General features: G+C 44.0%; 1 protein-coding gene across 1 annotated transcript in view; it reads right to left on the bottom strand.

Annotated features, from left to right (window-relative positions):
• Positions 1-15,857, bottom strand: part of LOC310958136 (uncharacterized protein) — a gene marked incomplete at its 5' end in the record, with an annotated part of 75,089 nt that overhangs the window by 36,399 nt on the left and 22,833 nt on the right. Inside the window, one exon of the mRNA XM_083928963.1 lies at positions 13,635-14,960. Within this exon, the coding sequence (XP_083785089.1) occupies positions 13,635-14,960 (1,326 nt within the window). The remainder of the gene's footprint in view (positions 1-13,634; positions 14,961-15,857) is intronic.

The raw sequence follows: 15,857 nt of genomic DNA, 5'->3' as shown, positions 1-15,857 counted from the left end.
CGGCTGCTCATCTACACATCCAGATAATTCAGAGAAATCACCATTCATCTAGAGTAGTGTCAGTATCTCCTGATGAACCTGAGTCATGTTATAGTTTATTTTTGTTCTCCACAGTCATTTGATTCATTCCTCTTGTAACTCCACCCGTAAGTGTCACCGGTTGAAGCTTACCGGCAGGAGAAAGTACCGTTTCATAGCCCTCATTTTGATATGGCACAGCAGGAAAAGCACAAATGTAGTCAATCATTTTTTTTAATTGGGGTTCTGGTATTGTTGTGAAAGCTGGTTATAATGGCACTGTTTCCACATGTAAGCCTAAGACATCTGTTGCGATTCATTAGGTTTGATTGTTCTGCATGGCAGCATAATGGTCAAGGCACAAGACAACTCCTACAGTAATGATGCCCCTAAAACACAACACTAATTAAATTATGATAAAGTCCAAATGCTTCCCTAGGTCACCGCATTCAATATGTACTACAAAACTATTAGAAGCTGAAAAATAATAAAATACTAAAATAAAATACTGTAACACTTGCAAATATCATGGTACTAGGTGATAATTAGCAAGTAATGTATTAGAACTATATTAAATAAACTGCCAGCTGATTGTTTCCAAGAAATTTAAAACAACTTATGTGCTCATTATTACCTAACTTACCAGGAAACGGCAGACCGACTTTTGTAATCGTTGCTATCGATTAACTTCGTATTACGTTCCTGTAAACGTATCAAAGAAATCTCATCTCATCTCATCTTCAGCCTCTTATCCGGGGTCGGGTCGCGGGGGCAGCAGCTAGCAGGGGTCCCCAAACTTCCCTTTCCCGGGCCACATTAACCAGCTCTAACTGGGGATCCTGAGGCGTTTCCAGGCCAGTGTGGAGATCTAATCTCTCCACCTGGTCCTGGGTCTTCCCCGAGGCCTCCTCCCAGCTAGACGTGCCTGGAACACCTCCCTAGGGAGGCGATCAGGGGGCATCCTTACTAGATGATCCTGAACCACCTCAACTGGCTCCTTTCAACGCAAAGGAGCAGCGGCTCTACTCTGAGTTCCTCACGGATGGCTGAACTTCTCCCCCTCTCTCTAAGGGAGACTCCAGCCACCCTCCTGAGAAAACCCATTTTAGCCGCTTGTACCCGCGACCTCGTTCTTTGGGTCCTGACCCAGCTTTCATGACCACAGGTGAGGGTATGAACCAAGATTGACCGGTAGATCCAGAGCTTTGCCTTCCTAAGCTCTCTTTTCGTCACAACGGTGCGGTAGAGCGACTGTAACACCGCCCCCGCTGCTCCGATTCTCCGGCCAAACTCACGCTCCATCGTCCCCTCACTCGTGAACAAGACCCCAAAATGACCAGCTATTTATAACCTGCATATTTGGAAATATGCTGTTTAATTCCAACTCATACTTTACGAGTAAGTTGTCTGTGATGTCAACCCAAGCTCTCATGCAACTGAAAAATGTCAATAAATACTGGTTAAAAAGCTCTGCGTTAGAGGTTTGCTTGTGGAGATGGTGGAGTCTGTAACATTACAGCAGTGGTTCACAGTAATCATCCCCTCTGACACCATGTAAGATGATAAATGACTGTCCCGTAAAGATCTAACAGACAGGAAACATCAGTGTCAGCTTTTATCAACTTTATTTTACTTCCTGCTCTTTCTGGCGTGTCGCCGTGATACTTTTAGATGCTGTTTTTGCCACTTTGCGCGGCTGCAGTGAGAAAAAAAGGCACTGACTATGGAGAATCAACTCGTAGCTCCGCTTAAACCTGACGACAACCAACCAATCTGAACGTCGGGAGCAGTTGGACGGGCCATGATCCCTCCTCGCTCTCCCCTGTACACTGCACAGCAAATGACATCCGGCAAAGCTTAGATTCAGACTCCAAAATGAGTCATGCGGCTCAAAAATCGTGTCAGAATTCCCAGCTTTACCCAACGTACCCCTCTGCTCCTCTCAGGATTTGCACTACAAAACTGATGTGGCGGTAAAGGTTCTCATCGTCCGCACAGCCTTTCCCATCCCCACCGACCGTCTGGACCAGTAAGAAAGTAGTTTCAGTATTACACGGCCTGATTTACAGCTTCATTATAGACATCAAACTGATGCTGTTTTCCACAGTGACCTAATAATGTTCTGTGCAGCACTCAAATCATCAACTCTGTGTCCAATGCAGAGAGCACAAATTGGCTTCAAGGAGTGCAACCAGCTGGAATTCAGCTTTCTCTCTCCACAGAATTTCTACAAGAACTGACAATTATTCTGGTCCCTTTGAGCATTAAACAACCTTTTCCCAAAGACCAAGGACATGTGCGCTCACTATGCAGAGCGTGCATGTTTACATGGGGTACAATAAAGGCTGCCTTACCTCGTCTCTATCTTAGAAGTCTATTTAGAAGCACGATCAATATGGTGTATATTTCAGATCAATATTTGGTATAAAGCAGAATAAAAACATATATCATATAACATATCATCAAATTCAAGCCAAATCACATACAGAAGTAGATGAAAATTCTGCATTTTGTGTTTCTCTGTTGATCTGATCATTTTACTCTGTCTACAAACATTAAAATATTACAGTTGTTGCATAGTGTTAGTCTCTGTTTGAGAAGATATTGTACAACAGGTTCTTAATTTGTGTTTTGCAGTTAGTCGACTTTAGATTTAGCCGTAAAAACACCTGACACTGACTCGGTTTCTCTTCTCTTTAAATGTCGGATCAGTTGCACTTTCTTTAGTTTCTGTCTCTGCTGTTGCACTCACCTTCACACACCTCATGATTCTCATCCCTTCATTCACTCACTTTGGAACTATAAAAAGCCTCCACTTTAAAAATCTAACAGTTCATGAAGCAGTACTTTAACTTGCATGGGGTTGATTGCAGCAGTTGTGGATTAACAACTTCCATGTGGTGGGAATGCAGGTTTTAATCTAACTTGAACTGTAAAGCAGCAACCAGGCAAATACAACTGTGATTTAAAACTTTCCACTCCGCTTTGGACCCAACATTTCACACTCATACATTGTGTATGGAAGTAGAATGATTTGCTGCACAAAGCATGCTGGGATACCTGGCGTGTAAATCAAGCTGACGGAGGGCGAGGAATTTAAATGGCCACGAGCAAGCGACAGAACACATATTTAAATGATTTGGTCGCATGCAGTGGGCAAGCACCATGCGGCTCAGCGCTTGGCTTGGCACGGCCAAAAGTTAACCCGACATCCATCTGGGAACTCTTGTTTGGAGATCTTTTAGGAAGGGGCGAAAATCCTGGTTTCTGATTGGATAAACCATCTGTCTATCACCAACATACGGGCAAAATCAACCAATCAGATCACTGAAGCGTGTGACGTACTAACAGCATGGAGGCAAAGCTCAGAAAGGAAACAACATGTGGGTAAAGGATATTTATTTGTTTGTGTAACGTGAATTTACAGATCAAACGCCCAATTTCAGGAGCCCGGTCCATATTCAACAGAAGGATCCAGAGAAAAAAGAGTTAGTGAGCGGCTTGATCCATAGCTGCATCTCATCCGTGGAAGCCTCCATGTTGTTTACACTCAACAGTCTGTTCTGGTTTCACTAAAATCCACCTCTAAACCAACGCTGATTGGTTCGGTCGCTGGTCAAACTTCTCCGTCGCACGTTTCCAGACTGATCTTAGAGTAAAACACAACGGAGCTCAGAGATCAGGATGGGCACACGAGGCTAGCCAAAAGTGCCACTGGAGAAGGCCTACAAGTGTGGTTAAGGTTCGCTTCACATTAACAGGACACGAGAGTCCTGAGGATACGATGTTCTGGCGGAATGTGTGGTAGTATTCTGTTCTTCATAAGCATTGCCAGATAAAGAGTGTGACTCCTGAACCAAGACTGGGATTTTAGAGTCTCCCACTGTTGACAGTAAGTCTCAAACGGAGGGAGAGAGACAGCTAGTTTCTGCAGAGACTGTGGTAAATATCTTTAGCACAGGCACCTTTGGGAATCAGCTGTCAGTGAGCCAGCGTAAGGTCTCGACCCTTCCCCTTAAAGCACAAACGCCCGATGAGATGATAAATAATGACATGTACCTGAAGTTTTTTCAGCGCACATGACAGCTGGCTGTTTCGCCCACCAACCCCACTTCACCCATCAACACACCCGAGGCCTGTGCCAAAATAACAAGAGCAGCCTGTCAAGCATGACTGAGACTGAATAAGTATTATTACATAATCCTCCATAAACAATTTGTCTACTGTTCCCACAGAGGGAGAGGCAGCCAGAGAGAGGAAGAGGAAAGACATTTCAGCGTTGTTCACTTTCAATGGACTTGGAAAAGGGTGGGCATTGCGCAAGGAATCCAGGCCTATGCTAACAGTCAGACTGTAATCACGTTTATGCAATAATGGAAAAAATCAGATGGGAAAGAATCAAACTGGTGAAGCCAGTGATTTGTAGCATGTTCATCAGGTCTTCGCTGAACTGTTATACTAAAATAAACCTGCAGCAGTGACCTTTAACAGATACTCCTGCTGACGTCTCTGCATCCAGAAGTGACCATTTCTTTCTCCAGGTCACACTGCGGTGGAAATGTTTCCATGATGTTCCAGAAACTCATACTAATGTACAGCAATGGAGTAGTTTGGTTTAGGTTTGCCCGTTGAACCATAAGTGGGTTTGATCCAGTTGAGGATGTGGTGTTACTGTTTAGGTCATCATTTAGAGTTGCATGTTTACAGTTTCCTGTTTGGGATTAGAGGTTATTTTGACTGATTAGCATGAGCTAACTAGCTAATGGCTTTCAATTTTCGATCGACAGATTTTTAAAATTATTATTTCTTCAAGTCAACTGACAATTGGTTTTTGGAAGCCGAAAACTGTGGAATAGATGAGAGATGAGGTATTCACAGCCACTGTAACATTCATTCATTCATCTTGTCCCTGTCCACCGCTTGTCCCTGTAGCTGACATCGGGCGTGAGGCGGGGTCCACCCTGGACAGGACGCCAGTCTATCACAGGGCACATAGAGACGAACAGACAGCATTTAAAAAAATACAAAAGTCGATATTAATTCATTTTTACACTTTTTCTCTTACTTCATCATTTGCTTTGGTTTCAGTGAGTTATGGTTCGTGTCCACAGGGACACTTGGTGGGATTGTCACTAATGACTTTTGGTAAGTACACTGCATTGTTATGTCAAATCTTTGCGTGAGTCTAAACTAATATTCATCACTTTTCACTCATCTGTGTCTGTGTCTAAAATGCTTATTTCTTTCTCTTAGCACTTTCCATTTCTCTCTTTTTTCATCTTTCACTCACTGAGGAGGATGTGACGCGAGAATGGATATCTCTCCTGCGCCACGTGCACGCCAGAGAAAAAACATTTGGTGTAGCGTTATCCGGATGGCAACGGTATACTTTAAGTAGCTGTACAGTGCCAGAAACAGGTTGTGATGAGGAAAACATGTGGACAATTAAAAAATCTGGGAGGACTGTGATCCTGAGAGGGAACTGGGAGAGAGCGATGAAAAAGGGGAGATTCCTGGGGAAATCGGGAGCGTTGGCAGGTATGGCAGCGTTTGCAGATGAACATCGTTTGGGTCGGAACATCTGCTGCAACGCTCCGTGGGGATTTGAGCCACGGAGGGAGGCACACACTGCGGTGATGCGGAGCTGGTTTAAAATCGTGAAAGCACCCCTTTAGCAAAGTCTGGTGCAAATCATATCTGAAAACTTTAAATGATTATAAATGTGAAGTTGGCTCCCTGAAGTGAAACTGTGAGAACATCTCTAAAACTAAAACTTTGGCACGCTGGCATCTAACAAGCTCGACCGTAGAGACACCCTGTGGGATACAAATAAAGGATAAAGTTCGAAACCGGGAAAAGAGAAAACAACAATCATATATTTAGAAGAAGCATCCGCCGGGTCAAACTGAACCGGATACTCTCGTGGCTTTTCTGCTCACAGAGGTCACTGTTTGTCCTCCTTTTGAAGGTCACAGAGTGTTGGAGATGGAGGAAACGGAGAGAGGGAGAGGAAGCTACAGCTGGTTGCCCATGGCGATGGGAAGACAGAGAGATAGAGGGAGAGAGAGAGGGAGAGAGGGAGGGAGAGGAGGAGGGTGGAGGATCTTGTCAGAGCGTTTCTATTTTTACTCTTCGACCTCACTGACTGTCACACCCAGTCCACCCCTTCTCTATCCCTCTACTTCGCAGAGTCTCTTTGTTTCCACGGCAACCACCTCCCATGTCTCCCTGACAACGCACCCCACCAATGCGGTGATTATCACGGTGCCGCAGCGACACAGGGAGTCTGGGCAGGGGGGAGAGAGAAAGAGAGAGAGGGGGGAAGACGTGACGTGGATGGAGGATAAAGAAAGGGCAAAGAGATGGAGGACAGAGGGAGAGGGGTGGAGACGGAGGAATCCAGGAATAGGTGAAGATGAGGTATGATGAAGGGCAACAGATGAAGGGAACATTGGTGGAGGAAGGCAGGAAAAACAAGGGAGGAGAAACGAGTGGGAGTAGAGATGAAGACAGAGTCTGGGGCGAAAGGAGGGAGAATGAGAGGACAAATCATTTCTATAAATGCTCCACCCGCCCACTTCCTCCTTCGGTGGCTTTAATCCGATCCGTCCGTCTCTCGGTGGTCTGAAATTGGTTTAAAATGGTCTAAACACAGTTTTTAATGAGAGAAGTTAGGACCTAATGTTGTTAAAGTCAAGAAACATCAATTATAAGACAGACATAATTATTTCAAACAATAAAAAAATCAAAAGTTCGGCCGCTCTCATCAAGAACCTCGGTGTAATGTTTGATGAGGATTCAGCTTTCAGTGGAGGACATTTTAAACCTGTAACAACATCATCTTCAAGAAAAACAAATGTAAAATGAGAAAATTTGTTTTCAAACAAGAGCACGAGGCCTACGACGGTTCTGACGTAATTTTATGTGTGCCTGTTCGGACATAGAAAAAAGGAGGGACCATGCGCGGACATTTCAAACAATGGCGGCGAAAGGTTCACGTTGGTGTGATGAGGAGATGAAAAGATTCAAAAACAGTCGACAAGACGCACAAAAACTCAGAGGTCTGTGGAAAGATTTTGAAACAATGCGTGTGACCTGTTACGGTGTGATGACGTATAGGCAGCAAGAAGCATTCGCCGAGGCCCAGGTAGTGTGAGTACAAACGGGCCTGGAGGGGGGGGACAAGTACCCTAAAGCACAGGGCACGGGACGGACGCACAGTGGGAGTGCGCCCTTAGTTACACAACGGTCTGGGCCCAAAGTACAGGGGCCTTAATCACAAAACATCTTAATTCTAAGTGTAGGTCCTAACTTGCTGATTTAGGAGAAACTCTTAAAAACCGGAGGTGTTTAACTGCTAATTTTAGGACTCCTAACTTTTTAACATAAGTGTAATTCACAAAGCATTTTAGCGCTAAAAGTAGCTCCTAAATCTATAAAAACGTCACTCAGAATAAATGAGGAAGGAGCTAACAGGGCTGCTGCAGTAAGCTTATTAACCCCAAAAAATGCCCAAAAACTTATGAAACAAAACCCCAAAGATTTAGAATTTAGAAAAAAATCAACACATTTGAGCAGCTGCAATTTTACCGATTTTCTGTTTTATAAATTACCTAAACGATCGATTATCTATCGTCATTCAACTCATCCAATAAACTGACTAATGGTTTCAGCCGTATCCAACAGTGAAGCGTGTTCCCATTTTAGTTCAAGCAAAGAGAAAAGTCCAAGTATTTAATTTACCACAGATTCCTTTTACTCACAAATTCAAAAACATGCATTGCCAGATACTGGATTCAGATTCTGCGGAGCTTTGTGCCGCTGCAGTTCCTCCCTTCAGACACCTGATGGAGCCAACGAGCCGGGCTGAGACTCAACAAACCCCCTGAACGCTCCACAGCATCTACGCTGCACCTGTCTGCGGTGCTGCGACAGACCACTGCAACAAGCGCTCGTCCCCCGATGATTGAGTCCGTTTACAGTTTTCACTTTGATTCGCTCTCGAGGACAAAACCAGGTCATTGTTGCATCTTGTGTGTGTGTTTGGATACAAGATTTTACTCACTGGCTGGTTTTATTTATCTGACGAGGCCACACACACACACACACACACACACACACACACACACACACACACACACACACACACACACACACACACACACACACACACACACACACACACACACACACACACACACACACACACACACACACACACACACACACACACACACACACACACACACACACACACACACACACACACACACACACACACACACACACACACACACACGCCTGCATGGTAAAAAGATGCGTGTGTCCTGGCCTTATGTAAGGGTGAAATAAGTCCCAGGCATCAATATTGTATGGCTGTGGCTGGATTTGAGAGCAGTTAGGAGGATGTGAAGGCAGGTTTATAAATAGACACACAGAGAGACAGAGGAAAGAAGAATGTAACAGAGAATGACAGAGTGAATGTCTGTCAAACTTTAAACTAAGGTAGCTGTCAATCACTCCGTCAGAGTCCATCCACCGAACTAAAGCACAGCACCTGCACTGTCCTGGGCTGTGACGTGACAAAAAATGATTATTCTAGGCGGATTCATCTAGAGCTGCAACCATGGACGTATCTGAGCCAGAGGGTCCCTGGGCACAGACATGTCAGAGGCCCCTCACTCTCTACATCAGACACCCAAATACAAAGAGTCGACTTTTAGTCATATGTAGTTATTTTGTGTTCATTTTATGTCCATTTAAGTTGTTTTGTATGTCTTTGTCATTGTTTTGCATCTATTTTTAGTCATTTTGCATCTTTTTGTAGAGGTTTTGCATCTATTTTTAGTTGTTTTGCATCTTTTTGTGGTGGTTTTGCATCTATTTTTAGTCATTTTGCATCTTTCTGTGGTGGTTTTGCATCTATTTTTAGTCGTTTTGCATCTTTTTGTGGTGGTTTTGCATCTTTAGTGCAGGTTTTGCATCTAATTTTAGTCATTTGGCATCTTTTGTGGTGGTTTTGCATTTTGTTTAAGTCATTTGGCATCTGTTGTTGTGGTTCGGCATCTATTTTTAGTCATTTTGGATCTTTCTGTGGTGGTTCTGCATCTGTTTTTAGTCATTTTGCATATTTTTCTTGTGGTGGTTTTGCATCGATTTTAAGTTATTTTATGCTTCGATGTCCTCGGTTTGTTTCTCTCTGTGATCCTTTTGTATAATTTTTAGTTTAGCATCTCTTTGAAGTTGTTTTGCGTCCACATAGTCATTTTTTTGTCTCTCTGTGGTCATTTTTGGTGGTTTTGTTTATACTTGTGTTCCTTTAGCATCTCTTTGTGATCATTTTGTGAGTTTTTTTCAGCAACATGTTATGAGTCAGAGCCCCTGGACCTGTGCCCGGTAGGTCCGTTCAGTAATCCTTCCATAGTTAGCGATTACACTGTATGGGCTAATGAATATTAAAGGCTTTTGTTGTACTGGACCAGAAACTCTGTTCTGACTTTGTTAATATAATAACCTCCATCTTTCAAATCCCACAAAGTGTATGCGACTGAGCATGAGCAGCACTGAGAGAGGTACAACATGTTCACCCTGGGACAACTTAGTGCTGACTGAATACACAAAGTAGACAGTCTGGGTGGTAGCTGTCCTCTGCAGCAGAGGCAGCCTTTCAACAAACACAGTCTTAAAGCTATGAGGTGAAGGAGAGTTCCTCTAAAGATTTGCTGTCATTTCTGCTTATTGAAGAGATAGAAGCCTCTTTGTGGCGGTTAAAGGGGGCTTTTTAGTGCCCATCATTATGCCTCTCATTGCCTCAACAGACAATAGTCTAACACTCATTAATGTGGTGTGAAGTACAGCGTAATTATTTTCCGAGTAATGCCATCTGGTAGACACTGGAGGGCATGTGATGTTAAAAACAGCTCCGTGGCAGTGACACAATTCATCCGTAATTTCATTCATATGCAGTTTTCACTGGGTGGAAAGTGATAGTGATAAAATAGCAGTGCCTTACGGGGAATTTCAGACAGAGGGCATCCCAACGTTTTCTATTCATTTCCAAAGGAGAGAAGAAGAAGCAGTCAAACAGTTCATGGTGGGAGTGCTGCAGAGAGTTTGGAGGGATGTTGTGGAGCGCACCAACCGCATCGGTACACCTGTGCTGCAAAGTCACCTGAGGAGTCTCGACCCTGGTATACTGGCTGGAAAGTCTAGGTAATTTTCTAATGCAAGCAGATTTCACCCACTGAGAGAGGTTAACGCTTACAGTAAGGATGCAGTTTGTACCAAAACAAGATAATGTGATAATTTGTGTTACACTACGCTGATGACACTCAAATACAGGGCTGCAGGGATGACGTATTTTTGTAGGCCGACCTGGAAATTAGAGTCGCCCTGGTTCCCCTGACAAAAAGTCAACAGGATTTTCCTATTAGATTGTTGCAGAAAATAAACTTAAATGTAATAAACATAAACGTCCTCTTCACAAATGAACTTGAAGCGTAAATGCAATGGCCCGAAGTAAAAAGCTAACAAATTACACAACCGTACGACGTTAGCAACTGCCTTTGTAAAGACAAGTATAAACTTTAAAAATTCATAAGCTGCATATTGATTGACAATAAACAATAAAAGCTAACTCATTCTGTGTTTTAAGTCTCATTCCTTCAGCACTTTTATAAAACAAATCTTCCCTTTTTTGCACGTCTCGGTTAGATCACTCAGCGCTTCCCTCTCTCTTCCCCCTGCCTGACCACTGTATTCCCTGCTCCTCTGACACGTGTGTTGAGAGAGAAATCCTGCGTTCAAGTGCCATGGGAGGGCCAAAGTTTCTGACCTCCAACTAGGCAAAGTGCACTGGTATGCCTGTCAAAGTGGAACCTCCTGCTATCAAATTTGGGGGAGATCGACCTACCCCAAATTCGGACTGAAACGGAGCGATGATGACAGGCAGGATGCTCGCCATAATTTTATTCGGACCCAATGATTGGTCAGACTTTTATTAGAAATGTGTGTGAATTGAAAATTGATGAGTTTCAACACCAGGTGGATTTCTTTTACATTGTAATGTGCCATACTCTTATTAGGAGCATTTTAAGATTACAAAAAGTGTCAAAATGCCGGAAAGGTAGGAATTGCTTTAAAATCCAGGATGCACTTCAATATTAGACAGTGCCATTGACACATGGATGTATAACGAAAACTGGATACAGAGTTTGAGGCGGAGCCATGTTCATGCCTATGAAAGCTGCTCTGTGGCGCATGAAGCCAAAAAAGTTCAACTTCTGCGGTCGCTCGTCAATACTTCAGCATTATAGGGCCCATAGCGCAGGCTCAATAGACTTGCTAAATGTTACCGGACTGTTACCGTTCAAATTCTGATATTAACACGAGTCATTTAGCCGGGATTGTGATGCTCGATAAAATGTATAAACGGATTTACAGACGTCTCTTTTACCATGTAAATCAACGGGGAAAAGTATATTTGGGCCCCATGGCATCACGTGACCGTCACAGAAATTGTTATTCACCATTTGGCCACTATGTCAAAAGTCTGGCGCACTTCCTGGAGGCCTGCAGTGACAGTGTTCCTTCAAAACAAAAGCCTTGTCCTGACTATTCACCATACAATCACAGTAATACCACTGTGGATTAACCAGGGATGTCCAACGTCCACATTTAAGTTCCATATACAAATAAATTATGCAAACTAGAAAAAGAACATTTGTCTTACCTGTTGTTAGAGGTCACATGATTGTATGAAAGAGAAAAAAGGAAGGGGGAGAGAAGAAGATAATGTTCAGTCGGACACTTCAAGCCATGCTTCAGCGTTAGAACTTGTTATTGTTAATCAGAAATATGCTTCAAAACTACAGTTACACTTTCTGAAGCTTACAGGACAGCTTTGAGACATTTTAGAGGTGCTATAAAAGAACGAAGGCTACGGTGTCAGAAGTTTAGGAGCTGGAGCTTAAGAGTCCGAGAGCAGTTAACACACATTTAACAAACAATGTTGGTTAGTTGTTGGTTTTAGTGGAGAGAAAAGGCCGAGGAGAAGCCTAGAGAGAATCACACTGGGAAATAAAGCTTCATTCAGCAGAAACAGAGACTGTACTCAGGACTGAAACCCAGCGTTATCAGGAGGAAGAAGCATCAGACTGAGGTCATCTCAGAGTTTACCCCAGTGGACAAGAGGTCAGACGGGCTAAAGGGGCAGACATTAGACAGGGGGTGGTCAGCTTCATCTGTCTAAGGTATGTCATGTTTTCTTTTCTACAGTTCTGTCTTTTGTAATAACATCTGGGGAATATTTAAATATGATTTCCTTTTGCATTTAGGATGAAATATAAGAGAAGCACACTGGAACCTCGACTACTCTTTGAACGGGAACAAAAACCTTTAAACTGCTCTGGATCTTTGCGATGCAGGATCAAGATCACAAGTGGTTAAAAATCAATTTGAAACCAGCCCCAGAGCTCTGAGCCACATCATGTGGCCATTATTGATCCTCTGTTTCGTTCAGTTGTCATCACGTGACAGAGAAACATATCTAGCTAGGGGAAACTGAGCAAAGAGATGTTTTTGTCAAACTTGAACTAATGGGTTTTAAATACTGTATACTTAAGAATCCACATGACAGCTGACTGGAGTGTTTCTGAAATATTAGCTTGCTCTTGGTCTTTAGTCTGTAGCATGTGTCAAGATTTGCTGCCTAAATCTGACTCGAATGTCCTATAATCTCTTACAATTAGCACTTCTGCTTCTACAGCAAAATAATCTTTGAGACTCTAAATGTGTTCACATACTGCACATTATAAACAGTTGCAACAGAAACACAAAATATAGGCACGATAAACCCAAGAAAACTGGATAATTTGCATTTCTTAGTCACAGCCCTGTCTACTTTTAACACCTCTACTGCTACGCTAGTTTTGCTCAGTGCAGCTGATAACGACTATAACATTATGGACTTCATAAAAAGCTAAAAGGCATTAGCACACTAGCTTTGCCATGAAAGGACCCAGGTTATGTGTGTTTCTATAGAGAGAGGGGAGATATTGGGAGGTTAAACAGGCAGCTGACAATCAGATGAGACAGTAGGCAGTGGAGCAAGCAAAGATAGAGCTATCAGAAGCAGCAGATCAAGTGATAAAATTGTTATGATCATGGTAACAGATACAAAGAGGCAGGCAGAGAGGATTCAAATCAGACAACTAAGTTTTACCCTTGCAGTTTTGTTAATAAAGGGCCCGACCAGCACAGTACATTTGTGTCCCATACTCCGTTGGGAAGAGTGATTTATCTGGACACAAATGTTTCTCGGCTACATTTTTTTTAGATATTTGATGGTGATAAATAGCAGATTTGTTTGTAGATCTGTTGTAGATGTGAACAGATTAAAACTTAAAGCTGCTCTTTATTTTAAGTGTCGGGCCCAGGTTATTACAAATACATAGAGAAACGGATAAAACACCAAGCAAGCCTGGTGCTCAATCCACAGACAGAGCCATGCATACAGGAAGACAAATAAAAGCTACTTCCTGCTATCCTAGCCTATGATCATTTCTGTTTTAAATGTACCCCCATGTTATTCATAATCTTCCCTGTAGTTCACCAACCTTCCAGTGGGGGGAGCTGTGGCGGCGAGGACTCCTGGTGCTCTGAGTGTGCAGGGAGAGGAGGAGGGGCTGCGGGGGTGAAGGATGGAGGGGGAGTGACCGCTGCTGAGCTAAAGGGCGTGGATACACTTTTGGGGGGATTGTCTGATGATGGCGTGGGAGTGGCTTCATTCTTACAGGGAGAAGCTAAGGAACTAAGGGGCGTGGCTGAGGTTGCTGCTGATGCACTATCAACGGCAGCGGCTGCAGTCGTGGCCGTGGAGGAAATGAGGGAGGCTGAGGGGACGAAGGGTTTGGCGTCTGCGTTGAGGGCTGACCGGACTGCAGTTGCTGGAGGGCATGTGTCTGCAGCAGCTAGAGGTGATGGGTTGGTGGACAAAGAGGAAGTAGGAGGTAGAAGGTCTGGAGTGCTCTTAAAGGGGTTGAAAACAGAAGTGGCTTGTGAAGCAGGGATGGCGGTTTCTGCTGGGGTGGACTTTGTCAGGGGAGCCCTAGCAAGGGATGGGGTGTTGGTGATAGGGGTGGTGCTCTGTGAGTCAGGAGTGGAGCCTGGAGGGGTTTGGAGGACTGAATCTAGGAAAGAGAAGGTCTGGGAGACTGGGCTCAGATTTTCCCCTGTCATCAATGCTAGACTACTACTAACGTCCCCAGCTAAACTACTTTTGTTGGCAACACTAACCGCCGTGCTAACGTTAGGCTCAGGTTTGCTGGTTGAAACTTTCTCGTCATTGGCTTTTTGACCATCTTTAGCAGACAAAGGGAAGTCGTCTACACACATGGGCTCATAAGAGCGTGGAGATGAATCTGTTACGAGGCTAGCATGGGTACAGTTGATGAAACTTGTGGGTATTTGAGTAGGGGCAGAGGGCAAAAAAGGGTCGGAGTCTTGAGCTTCGGAGTTAGAAGGACCAGAGCCGGCAGTTGTTGCACCTGAAGGAGCGACTGTTGCCAGCGTGGGAGAGATGGGCTGCTGGGGCACTCCCCACTGCTCTGGAAGTCTTGCCCGACTCTTAGTCTTCCTGCCTTTCACTCTACCCCCTCCTCCACTCTCCCTGATCTCCCACTCCCAGCTCTCCTCCTCGTCCTCATCGTCTTCCGCCTCCAGTCCTCCCTTATCCTGCATCCCACGCTTGTCTGATTGGCCGATGTTATTGTCCTGGCTATCCAAGAAGTTGTAGACCTGGTCGTGGCCCTTCCTCTTCTTCTTCCGCCGCCTCTGCTTGCCAGCCTCGCCCCCCGGCCCTACTCTCTCAGGGCTGAGGGGTTCGGAGGCAGAGGAAGTGGGACTGCTGTCTTCCATTGAGTCGCTGGGAGAGAGGACGGGAGCTGCCGAGGGGGGGGAAGGTTTTATAAGAGGAGGAACCAATCACATACTGTGTCAAGAGAATCACCTGCTAAGAAGCCGTCAGATTGTGGTTACCATAGGTGGTTTTCACTACATCGTGTCTCAAATGACTGGTCTCCTCTGAGGTCCATACCAGTTGAAGTAATACTTTGAAGAAGGGGAGCAGAATTACCAATATCTGAAGGTGGTTTTTGTTGGGACAGTCTACCGCCGAATTAGCTGTTCTTTCTTACACCGAGTCAGACAAACCCATGGATGCTATTTTTAATACTTTTGTGTGTAGTTTGAAGGTAGCTTGAAAAGGTTAGGGTTGCTACAACGGTGGGGATAAGGGGACTTGGAACTAGGCCAGTCCTACTGCATGTGTCAGTATTTGTAAAGAGTCAGGATGTTCCCTTGGATTGTTTTGCACATAAAAACACGAGTTGGTTGGAAGTTTCTTAAAGGGGAGTGTACTAGTGCATTTGAGAAAACAAGTTTTATAAAGCCTTTTGTGTCTCCAGAGAAATCTACGTGAAATCTGATAAATGTCCCTGATTGATGTCAAGCATTGATTGGGTCTGACGACAAACACAAATGTAAACTTGAGAACTTGAGTCTAGAGTTATTTCCGATACTCATACCAGTATCAGAAATGCCTACGATACTGGTATCTGTATCAGCGAGTAGGCAAGTTTTGCATCGATCAGATACCACATCATTTATCCCTGAAAATAATCTACTTTAAATAAGTTTATTTATGTTCTTTTCCAGGGCATACAACAAGTACAGCAATCATATCACATCCATAAGAAAATAAAACATAACAGTATGCATATTCTTTTAACGCACTGGTACGGATCGGTACTCGGTATTGGTCGCAAGTTCGGGTATTTGAA

The sequence above is a fragment of the Echiichthys vipera genome (assembly GCF_963691815.1).
Source record: "Echiichthys vipera genome assembly, chromosome: 15".
In the NCBI taxonomy this organism is placed as follows: Eukaryota; Metazoa; Chordata; class Actinopteri; order Perciformes; family Trachinidae; genus Echiichthys; species Echiichthys vipera.
The sequence above is the reverse complement of the archived record's forward strand: the minus strand, read 5'-3'. Positions and strand labels throughout refer to the sequence as shown.